At 46.4% G+C, this 11,017-nt stretch overlaps 5 protein-coding genes across 5 annotated transcripts; 2 read left to right on the forward strand and 3 right to left on the reverse strand.

Annotated features, from left to right (window-relative positions):
• Positions 1-30: 30 nt before the first annotated feature.
• On the forward strand, positions 31-1,340 carry FOXG_02692 (uncharacterized protein; the record flags this gene model as incomplete). The annotated part of the gene is made up of 3 exons (XM_018380155.1): positions 31-166; positions 226-622; positions 698-1,340. 3 exons carry the CDS (start codon positions 31-33, stop codon positions 1,338-1,340), a joined length of 1,176 nt encoding a protein of 391 aa, XP_018236363.1.
• Positions 1,341-2,663: 1,323 nt separating this feature from the next.
• Positions 2,664-3,662, reverse strand: FOXG_18387 (uncharacterized protein; the record flags this gene model as incomplete). Its single annotated transcript, XM_018398461.1, has 1 exon — positions 2,664-3,662. One exon carries the CDS (start codon positions 3,660-3,662, stop codon positions 2,664-2,666), a length of 999 nt encoding a protein of 332 aa, XP_018236364.1.
• A 1,081-nt stretch (positions 3,663-4,743) lies between these two features.
• Positions 4,744-6,772, reverse strand: FOXG_02693 (uncharacterized protein; the record flags this gene model as incomplete). Its single annotated transcript, XM_018380156.1, has 5 exons — positions 6,217-6,772; positions 5,943-6,164; positions 5,618-5,898; positions 5,451-5,570; positions 4,744-5,390 (listed from the first exon to the last, which is right to left on the reverse strand). Exons 1-5 carry the CDS (start codon positions 6,525-6,527, stop codon positions 4,744-4,746), a joined length of 1,581 nt encoding a protein of 526 aa, XP_018236365.1. The 5' UTR covers positions 6,528-6,772.
• Positions 6,773-7,263: 491 nt separating this feature from the next.
• FOXG_02694 (murein transglycosylase) lies at positions 7,264-9,233 on the forward strand. The gene is made up of 6 exons (XM_018380157.1): positions 7,264-7,383; positions 7,455-7,742; positions 7,797-8,107; positions 8,168-8,361; positions 8,408-8,524; positions 8,573-9,233. Exons 1-6 carry the CDS (start codon positions 7,309-7,311, stop codon positions 9,178-9,180), a joined length of 1,593 nt encoding a protein of 530 aa, XP_018236366.1. The 5' UTR covers positions 7,264-7,308; the 3' UTR covers positions 9,181-9,233.
• FOXG_18388 (uncharacterized protein) lies at positions 9,209-10,951 on the reverse strand. Its single transcript, XM_018398462.1, has 3 exons — positions 10,447-10,951; positions 9,566-10,402; positions 9,209-9,507 (listed from the first exon to the last, which is right to left on the reverse strand). Exons 1-3 carry the CDS (start codon positions 10,728-10,730, stop codon positions 9,297-9,299), a joined length of 1,332 nt encoding a protein of 443 aa, XP_018236367.1. The 5' UTR covers positions 10,731-10,951; the 3' UTR covers positions 9,209-9,296.
• Positions 10,952-11,017: the final 66 nt, after the last annotated feature.

Genomic DNA, 11,017 nt, shown 5'->3' on the forward strand with positions numbered 1-11,017 from the left:
TCTCTCACCACTTTGCAAGCCGCACTTGTCATGACCCTCATTCTCAACATGGGCGGTTTGGACAAATTAGGCATGACATACCTAATCCAAGCTGCATCTATGGCGCATAACCTACAACTCTTCGATTCGCCAAGTACGGTTCGAGACATTGAAGTCCGCAATCCCTGTGACTTTACAGCGTGGGGTCTTTTCTATTTGCAAAGGTATGGTATTGGAACATGTCAGCCTGGAAAATTCCCTTCGGCGCGTTCGCTAATCTGGACTTCGATTTAAGCATCGGATGCTATTACTTTATGATCCCACCAATGATCAACGAATCGACCAAGATATCCTTGCCAGACGTAGAGGAGTTCCCTGAAAGGTACGGCGAGATTTGGATCAAGTACCCTCTAATTCAGGCAAGGGTTCCGATGCGACTCGGTCACACAGTCAGAGCCAGAACGGAACTCGCTGTGATCATGAATCATATCGCAGCCGCTCGCTTTGACAAAGATGACGGAAGTGGCCCCGGAACGCCAAAGAACATCAGTGGCTTTATCGCAGACCTGAAGCGGTGGTACGGAAGATTGCCTGATCCTATACTGCCTAAGAACATTATCTTCCCATCACAGCTTAAGCTACAGTACGTTGCATCGCACCCAATGCTCTTGTTTCCCTCAACAGCTTAACATAAGAAGTGGCTGATCTCTCGGTGTAGCATGTTCTACCATAATATGCTTATCGATTTATATGAACTACTTTTAACAGAAGTGGATGTCAATACTTCGCCCGATCCAGCGCACACGCAGGCAGAAAGCCCGCAACTCGCTTCTGATCATTCCAAAATCTGCTTGGAGACGCTTGTTCGACTATATTACCTTCGTCACGGGTTCAGTGGCTCAGATGCACTGCTCACTAACTTTCTTGTGCTTATTGCATTCCAGTCCATTACCAAACTGAAGGCCGGAATTCCTCCTCCATCATCATCTTCTTCTTCCTCAGACCTCAGTATACCTGGGATAACCGCATCGCCGTTCACAGCTCAAGACTTGAGCGACGCACGTTCTGCTCTCATTCTTGCCGAAAAGGGTCTTACAGAGCAAGGACAGTGCTATTTCTTTTCCCAGGCTTTTTTCCATGTGGTTCTGAACAGCATCAGCCCAGAGGACGCGCAGCTCGTACAGCATTATACGAAAGTCCCCAGTGAGGGACCTGATGAACGCCGGATGCGCGCCGAACATGTTCATAGCGACTTTCCCATAGAGATCGTCACCGTCACAAACGGCGCCACCAGCCAGTCTCTAGATAAATTGACGAAAAGGTACGCCGAGATGACGTTGAAACAAGCGAACTCAGCGTAACCAGCAGCGGAGCAAGAGCACAGTGTCGGTAATAAATAGAGTAACCAAGAGACAAGATGGTCAGCATTGTCATGGGGCTTGGGATTGACATACCTTTGCCAAACAAATAAAACCCAATCATTGAAGTCACAGGCATTACGAATTTTAGGTGCCAACATTGTCGTGTATGATCTCGACGTCTGAATCTTAGATCCTTTAAACCTCCGGCCATCCTCGATAAAATGGCGTAAAGGATCTTAAGGATGCCTATTAATAGAAGTAATAAAAAGCTTCACGCGTCACGTACCCCCAGTTGCATAGAAAAGTATCCACGCCTAAGAGGATGTCCGCAGTTGCATCATGTTGCCCCTAAAGGCAAGAAATGAAATCAGAACTACACGAACTGCCCGATAGTCCCACCCGAATAAACAGCAAGCCTGTCCAGTTCTGCCTCAGTGAGACACCTGTCAATAAATGTGAACATGGATACTTGAAGCCTTGGAAACCGATCTTAGTTTCGCGAAACTTCAGTGAGACAGGTGATGGGGGGATTCATTCTTCAACAACTGCGGATCTCAAGATGCTCAATTTGCTCCGGGATGCATTCCCCAAACGGAGGAGCAGGCGGTGTCTTGAAGGCAAGAGGATCATACTCCCCCAAATAGTCATAGAGGCTAGTTATGACCTGAATCACCAATACCAATTGTTTCACTTGTATTATCTGTCGCAACCGTGCACCTATGTAAGTCCAGTTTGGTGCTGGCTCACATGCGTCTTTCGGCCACGCGGAAATAGAGTTAATAGGAAGAATTTAAATATTTATTAATTACTATTTTAGAACTAAGTAAAAATATATATTAGTAATCTTCTAGAAGCTAAGTTCGTATGGGTATATATATACTTCTAGCTATAGGTCTTAGCTGTAAATAATACATTGAGCTTATGATTTAAATATTATATTAAATACCTAACTAATTACTACAGTGTAATAACTAATAAAAAACGTAAATAATAATTCTTTTTCCTCTTTTCTAAGGAGTATAAAAAACTTTAATTCCTCAGCTAAAATAATTTAACTTAATACTATAAAGCTAAAGAAATTAAAATCGCAGTATATATACCAGCAGAATAGTTATCTATGTAGATTATGCCGATACATCTCTCATCAACATATATATTAACTAATTCTAAATAAATATGCAGGCTATTCCATCTTCTAGCAATTATCTCCGAGAAGACGATAGCTATAAACACAATATTGCTTGGCTCTAATAACTCAAGCGTAAACATCCCAAACAAAGTATAGTATAACAAGAATACAGAGTGCGGGTAATAATAACTAAGCTACGCGTAATTGTCCTCATTCCTTTTCTCAAGTCGTCTTCGTATGACAAAAGAGCCATAGATTGTCGCTAGTGAGGAAACCAAGGGTAATACAATAAACAATCCAGTAAGGGCGGCGCATAAAATCATCGCGAATATACTGAAACCGTATGCTGCTTGCTGAAGATCAGGATCTGGATTTTTTGAGTGTGAGGCTAATGATAGATTGAAAGCCGACAGAATAATAACAACGATACCAAACGCTGACACTGCGTTATTGTACTGGTCCATGTAAGGCACATAGCTCTCGGTCAAAGCATGGGGGAAGCCTTGAAGGATACTGGATATGGAAAACTTGTAAGGCGAATATCGGTAAATCGTATCAAGCCGATTTAACCGCAACTCGCCGTATTGGAATCGTTTGTCCATGATATTAGAGTCCTTGGGGTTGAGATTTGGTAGTATTGTACGGGCAAATTCCGACCAAGCTCGGTAGTCCAAGTTCTCATTGATTAGACGAGATTCTTGAGCCACCCGCAAATCATGACCAAAGCGAATAAGGCCACAATAAGAGTACAGAAGCCCGCACGCTGCTCGGTGCAATTGAGGGTCACAGGATATGTTGGCCTCCCAGAAATCGTAGTTGAGGAGAAAGTCCGGTAGTGGCTTAATGAATATTCTCGACTTGGCCCAAACAAGATGAAGATCCAGTTCCTCTGCAATTACAATTTCACGGCGCAGGAATTTCTGGTAGTATAATGATCGGGGAGCTCCATGGACGGCGATTAGCCATAACATCTTGCGTATGGCATTGAATCGAGAAAGATCGAAAAAGGCGCAAAGAAATCTATGCACCTCATCTCTAGCCTCATATCTCAGTATCTGCAGTTCCCTTGCTAAGGGAGATATATCGTTGAAGGCTGCAGGGAGGACTAGGTCATCCTGAGAAACCAAGGAAGAAGTTGGCGGGAACGGGGGCTTATATGCTAGCGATGCGATCTCCTTGCTGGATTTATCCATTTAGAATATGGTAGAATGACAGGTGCGGGAAAAAATTGGAGTTGTAGTAAATTGGTCTTTTGAAAGCTTGTCCAAGGAGTTAAGAGGATGCGGAGCATGCCAAGAGTGCCAATGACTTGTAATTTATGGTTTATGGACTCGCCAATGTTAGAAAGCTGACCAGACTATGACTCCAAGCTTATGCAACAACGCGTGCCCTCTTACGTTGCCTGGTCGCGCATATTAGACTGTGATGGTCTCTATATTGCAAATATGACATAACACTTTCAGACCAGCTGATTTTAATTGAGCTATAGTGTGTGCATGTCGCAGTTATGACATAATTTGTAGAGTTGAATATAGAGGCATCCTGTCCATTCTGGTCCAAGCTTGCTTGAACTGACAAACATTCAATTGGACTGGGGATATCAGGGACTAGAGAGCACCCACTAGCCCATAACTGCATCATAAGCTTAACACAGTTTAGGTAGCGCCTACGCACTATATCTGTCATGATGCTATAACAATGATAATACCCCGCAGATGGAGGCAATAGTATGCTTAGGGTCAAGGTGAAGTCTATATCATTGATAACCACGGAAGGCAGGATCTTGGGGTCAGATCGAGTAGTTTTATGGCTATTTTGCATTTCGCCGAGAATAAGGGTCATTTCTGAGCCAGAATAAGTCGTTGGGATGCAGATATGAGGTGCCCCTGAACGAATAGAGATGGCTTTTCTGAGTCTAATCCCCGACCCTCCACCGATAGAAATAACGCAGTCGGCTGACATAGAGTCAAGAAAGGCGATTCCTTTTTCAGTTACCCTTGGTGTGCCAGAAATAAGGCATGAGCGTTTATTCCGACCCAAACCTTGTATCTAGGTATAGGTGCGCTGGGGCTCGCGACAGTCCTTACCACTAATGCTAGACGCGTGTTAACAGGGGTATGTAATTGGTTAATTGATAAGATCATCTACCCTGCACTAATAACTGTGATCTTTGTTATTATATTAATTTAAATAAAATAGTTTCAATACTATCTAATGATTATAAGAGAAAAATAAACTCAATATTCACTTATTGTCTTTATCTTTAGCTTTAACCTAGACTTTGCGGTCGACATTCTCCTGCTCAAGAGTCGTTGGTATGTCAGTGTTGAAGACCTTGGACTTGGCAGGCTCGTCCACAGTTACGTCTGCTGCCTCTCCATCAAAGATGACAGCAATCTCCTCTAAGGCTTTACCCTTAGTTTCGAGGGACCAACCGTAGGCGATGAAACTCTCGACAATGAGGACAGCAACGTAGACGAGGTAGTAACGCCACCCAATGCTGTCTAATCCAACAGGGTTGACATACTGGGTGACGAAAACAGCACATTTCGTCGCAAGAACATATACACCCATTCCCTTCGCCCGGATTGAGTACGGGAGAACCTCAACTGAGTATGCCACTGGGAGAGGCGAGAAAGCCATGCAGTAGAAGATCTCATAGACGAAGATTAGAGCCATCACCGCAACACCGGCAGACTTGGCCTCCGTGGCGGCAAAGCGTTCCGATGCGATGGTCCATCCTGTAAAGACAAGCAACATGCCAACTGTAGAGATTCGGAAGAGAGGACGGCGACCAACGCGATCGACGAAGCAGGCGCTGGTGAGAGCGAGGGCCCAGTTCCAAATGTTGATGAGACCGTTAACCAGGGCTTGTGTCTTCTTGTTCGTGATGCCGACAGTGTCCATGACTCGAGAGAGATCTGCACAGTCATCAAGTCAGCCACTGATCCGTCAGATTGTGACTGATGAAGTCGACTTACAGTAAGAGATCAATCCATTTCCAGACCATTGAGACATTAGACCCATGCAGATGACGAGGAACATCCTGTAGCGGTTACCCTTGGTGCTGACCATAGACTTCCAAGTAGTTTGACCAGATACTGCGGACTGTCAGTAAAGTATGACAGAGCGGCAGCGAGCGACCTACACTTCTCTTGCTCAATCGCGGCTCGAATCTCTTCGTATTCCAGCTCTACTAGTTCCGTCTTGACACCTTCTCCATGGTACCTCGTAAGAGCTTCGAGGGCCTCTTCACTGCGATCGTTCGAGATGAGCCATCGTGGGGATTCGGGGAGGAACCAGACAGTCGATAGCTGGATGAGACTGGGTGCCATCTGAAGCAGGGAGGGGATTCTCCATGACCATGTGCTGGGGATTACTCTAGTGCCATAGGTGATCCAAGCAGCTGCAATAGAGCCCAGGAACCAACTAGACAAGTCAGCAAAGTCAAAGGACAAGCAGCAAAGATTGACTTACCAAGTGTTGCAGATAGGCTGATCAATGCGACTTGGGGAATGTTATGGTGCCAGTAATTGACGATGACAGCCGAGACAGTGACCTCAATCGGAACACCAATAGCGAACTGATACCAATAGTTCCAAGCAAGAGCGAAACCAAGGGCAGGGTCGACGAAACGGGCAGCAAAGATGGGGACAGGGCCGGGAATTGGTAGCCATGATGCCATCTCACCAACACTATTCAGCAACAAAAGGCGCAATGGGCGTGGAACAGATGCTGCCAAGCGACATGATAGCGCTCATGAGTCCAAGCTGAGATCCGCGTGGGTTGTCAAAGAAGTCATCCCAGTAGGAGACAGTCTGCAGAGAGTTCATCATACTTCCATCATATCCAGAGGTTGCATATGACACAACACATGCTGGGAAGAGCAGGAAATAAAGATGTCTCCGCGCAGCTGACTTGTACCAGCTTGGAGACTCGTTTGAGAGCTCAGATATGCGCGAAGGCTTGTAGGCTGCATCGGTGGTACCCTGCTGGCGGGCTTGCTTTGCGAGCAAGTCCTGCTTTGGGGCCGGAAGACGATTTCGAAGAAAGTTCATTGCGAAGGATCAATCCAAAGGAAATGTCGGTGTTGATGAACGGGATACTGGGGATAAGAGCAAGTCACCTTGCATGGTTGGTTGTCTTATATATGTGTTTGTGATGTGATAAAAAACCGGGAGTGAGAGACTTGCTTTTGCCTATATTGTCTGCCAACCTAGAGTGCACCTGGTTAGCATCCGAAAACTCGGGTGTCATTCACCCCATCAATTCGATAGCGTTGCAGCTAAATTTTGCGGGGTCGAGACCAAATTTCTGGGGGAACTCCGCATATTGCTCATGGGGATCGTTCCATGTGTCGGGTCATGCAACGGTAAACTCATCGGGCAACTGTGAAGTCTTTGCATCACCAGAGAATTGCTCACAGTCATGAGTGAGATGCTGCGGAGACGGAGGATCGAGATGGACCAATCATGGCGTCTCGGGGGAGCTAAATCATTGCCCCTACGTATTTCACGACTCGCGTTCCACTTTGAGAATATCGGGGTTAGAATTTAGCTGCCCCGAAGCGCTATGATTGGCTCGCCTCCTCTACAACTTGGTTTCGGGGCAAGGAATTCACTCCCCCGCGAGGTATGTTGATGCTCAAGAGAAGTTTGTTTATCCTCGGTAATCCACGGTGTCCTCATGAGCTAACATCATTGGTATGATCATGAGATGTGCAAAGTGGACATACTCCGGGGGAGTATATACCATGGGGTATTTAGGAGAAGTCCATGCGCGCCCTTTCTGGATTGCTTGCACTATTGTTGACCAATTCACCGGCTGCTGACTTCAATCATGACTACCGGAATACTAAAGACAGACTGTGATCGCATTGTCGACGCAAACGGCGATGCAGTACTCTTGCGCGGTGTAAGTTCTCATACCCATGCTCACTGTCATGATGTATTGCAAATGGCGACATACTGACACCGTGACCACAGACTGCCCTCGGCGGCTGGATGCTTATGGAGAACTTCATGAATGGCTTCCCTGGACGAGAACACCAGATCCGAGCAGCGCTCCTCAAGGTGCTTGGCCAAGAGAAGCACGACTTCTTCTTCGACAAGTTCCTCGAATATTTCTTCGGTGAAAAGGATGCTGAATTCCTTGCTTCATTGAACTTCAACTGCCTGCGATTATGTCTCAATTACAGACACTTTGAAGATGACATGAACCCATTTGTTATCAAGGAAGAGGGTTTTAAGCATGTTGACCGAGTCATCAATCTCGTAAGTCGCAAGAACTTTACTTATCGCCGGCTGTTAACGTAAATAAAATCGCAGTGCGCCAAATATGGTATCTACACTATCCTCGACCTTCACGCCCTACCTGGTGGACAAAACCAGGATTGGCACTGCGACAACCCGACCGGATATGCCGCCTTTTGGGACCACAAACACTTCCAAGACCGAGCGATCAACCTGTGGGAACATATTGCCCGAAGATATAAGGGAAATCCATGGGTTGCTGGTTACAATCCCATGAACGAGCCTGCTGACTCTGAGTGGAGTCGCCTGTTGGCATTCTACGACCGTATCGTGCCGGCAATCAGGAATGTCGATCCTGACCATATCCTATTCTTGGAAGGCAACACGTGAGCATCATCCACTTGAGTCAATCTTCTGCAGACGTACTGACGACAGCCTCGACACAGATTCAGCATGGACTTCACAGGCTTCGACAGAGTATGGGACAACTCGGTATACGCCATCCATGACTACTGTGGTTTTGGGTTCCCGAACAGAATCGGTAGATTCCAAGGTACAAAAGAACAGGAGGGCTACATTCGTAGAATGTACGATCGCAAGGTGGAGTTCATGAAGAAGCACAACGTGCCAATCTGGAATGGTAAGTTTCATTGGGCCCTTTTGATGACCTAAGCTGACCTCTGCAGGTGAATTCGGTCCCATCTACGAACGAAAGGAGTACAACCCAGACTGGGAAGTCCAGAACCAAGAGCGATACAATATGCTGGATCGACAGATGGCTATTTACACTTCTGAGAGCATTGGTAGGTCACCCGAAAATTCATTCCATCAATAGCACTAACACAGCTCAGCATGGTCGATCTGGGCATACAAAGACGTCAACGTCATGGGCATGACCCATGTCTCCCCAGACTCTGCTTGGCTCAAGCTTCTCGGACCCATCATCAAGAAGAAACGTGATCTCGCTGTGGACTCGTGGGCTTACGACGATGCACATCTTCAAGACGGCCTCTTCGGTCCACTACACCAGTGGTTTGAAGATAACGTCCCAGCACAATACTCCAAGAAGTACCCCTGGCAATGGCGCATGCACATGCATGTCTTCCGAGGCATTCGAGGAATTACCATGGCCGAGTATATGATCCCTGAATGGGCAGACTACTTCAAGGGCAAGAGCTTTGAGGAACTGGACGAACTCGCTGCAAGCTGGAAGTATGAGAATTGCATGCAGAGAGGACAGTTGAATGAACTTCTGAAGACATATGCGCCCATGAAGGCCGGTGACAGGAGGCTGGAAGGAAAAGTCATTGAATCAGAAGGTACTGCAAGTGATGTGCCCTCTAAGGAGGCATCTGTCTCAGGTGTTGGCATCTTTGAGCTGTCGCCGGAGGAGAAGCTGAAAGCTGAGCTGAAGAAACAACAACACCCGCAAGCCCAACCTGTACCTGTCGCAGCATAGGCTTGCCATTAGACATACCATGTAGCCAGTTTTAGTATAATACAAAAAGCAAGTAATATCGATATCCGTATACAAAGTCAGCTTAGACATGGGAATGCGAGTCGAGTAGTCATTTATCATTCCTCGTGTCTTACTATTCTATTTCTCCGAGCCACATCAAGCCTCTCTAGTATTTCGATATGCCATGAAAACTCAGCCACACTCTGGCTGAATCGAGCGAGGTTCCTCTTTCCACCCAGAATTACATCCTCCACATCGTCGGGCAGTAGATCCTTGAATATCGGAAAGATCGTCGCAACCATCAGGATGATAGTCATAGTAAAGGTACTTGAAAAAAAGGGACATGGTTAGTAATAGCCAAAACAATAGCGGTAGGATCACTCACACCATCCCAGTAGGGAACAAACATGTCAAACTATTTACCGTCTGGACATCAAATACCTTGATAAACCCCATGCATCCATCCAAACAAGACTTGGATCGTTTAAGAACTGCGTCTTTGCAAGGATGGGATTCGAAGTTGTCGATATTGAGAACAATGAATTCGATGAAAGGCCTGTGTATAATGTATTGGCCTGCATAGTATCTCCCCTTGAGTCTCAAGATGTTCCATGAGTTATTGCCGACTGGGATGCCCTGAATACGCGCTGTTGGCGATTGGAGACTTGCAGGAGAGCTTGTATCAGCCCCTGTCATTGGGACATCTTGAGACGGGTTGCTAAGGAGGAACTCGGGTAGGTTGCGGTATATGGCAGAGTGATGCGACCAGAGATCTTCCGATATTCTGAGCAGCCAGGATGCGTAGTTTGATCGTCTTGTCCGGAACTGCTCCTTGTCATCGTAAACAACACTGTTAACAGTGTTCAGAAAGCGTCTGATGGCTGAGTTTGTGGTTATTTGAAACGCGACGAGCTCTTCCTGGCTCCTTATCGAGTTTGCTTCTGATGACTCTGGTACGGATGGCGAGATAGGGTGGTTTTCAGCAGTAAAGGCTGGGTATGGGATTTTGTCTTCATATCTTGCTATACCAGATGGTGACACAACTGATATCTCAGATATGAAATCACATTCGTATATGAAGGATATCCAGTACAAGCGACGGAAGCCATCAGAGATACTCTCGTTCTTTGCTTGTAATTGCGCCATGCTCTCGCACTTGACAGCCGTTGCGTGCGCCCAGTGAAAGGCTTCTGCTACTGCACCCGACGCACCCATGTAGATGCTAAATCGTCAGTTATTTCTATAAGGCGTGGGATGGCGGCTCACCTTGCAAGCATATTGGCCTGAGCAGCTTCTAATGACATATCAGTGGAGACGTAGCCAAGTATCAACCTTGCTTTGCACCATAATTCGCTTCTCAGCTGATCCTCAGGAATGTTTGAGCTGTTTGAGAAGGGTTGACTGTATCTACGGTTCTTTCCGATGCATATGTCAGACTGCCCACTTGAACTCAGTAATGCCAGACAAAGGACCACAAGAAGCAGGCCGTATTGCGGCATATCAACCGTTGCTGTCTCATCATTTCCGTAAACCTCTCTCGCTGTTACCATCTCGAAGATATTGAGAATATTGCTCTTTGACAGCAGAGGGAAGAAAATGTTGACTTTTGTAAAATAGAGGTGAATCAAGTCGTGCAGTCGTGCTATACTATCGTCACGAGACGAGCTAAAGTATGAGCTATCGTAGAGCTTCCACGAGGAAAGAGGCTGCGAAGTTGTTGAGGGATGCTTGCTGTTCTGCTGCTCTTGAAAGAAGACTTCAGTTGCATCTGCATAGCTCGGCAAGTCCTGTTGATCTGTGCTGTTCTCTGACAGAAGAGCCTGGACCAAGCTCCATG

Source organism: Fusarium oxysporum, chromosome 8 (assembly GCF_000149955.1).
Source record: "Fusarium oxysporum f. sp. lycopersici 4287 chromosome 8, whole genome shotgun sequence".
Classification (NCBI taxonomy): domain Eukaryota; kingdom Fungi; phylum Ascomycota; class Sordariomycetes; order Hypocreales; family Nectriaceae; genus Fusarium; species Fusarium oxysporum.

What these genes read in the sequence shown, in the direction of transcription:
- FOXG_18388 (XM_018398462.1), bottom strand. Translation starts at nt 10,730, where the DNA reads ATGGTAACAGCGAGAGAGGTTTACGGAAATGATGAGACAGCAACGGTT. An exon ending in CAGGCCAATATGCTTGCAAG is followed by an intron (nt 10,403 to 10,446) that starts GTGAGCCGCCAT and finishes CTGACGATTTAG; the next exon opens with CATCTACATGGGTGCGTCGG. An exon ending in TTGTTCCCTACTGGGATGGT is followed by an intron (nt 9,508 to 9,565) that starts GTGAGTGATCCT and finishes CTTTTTTTCAAG; the next exon opens with TACCTTTACTATGACTATCA.
- FOXG_02694 (XM_018380157.1), top strand. Translation starts at nt 7,309, where the DNA reads ATGACTACCGGAATACTAAAGACAGACTGTGATCGCATTGTCGACGCA. An exon ending in CAACGTGCCAATCTGGAATG is followed by an intron (nt 8,362 to 8,407) that starts GTAAGTTTCATT and finishes TGACCTCTGCAG; the next exon opens with GTGAATTCGGTCCCATCTAC. An exon ending in TTACACTTCTGAGAGCATTG is followed by an intron (nt 8,525 to 8,572) that starts GTAGGTCACCCG and finishes AACACAGCTCAG; the next exon opens with CATGGTCGATCTGGGCATAC.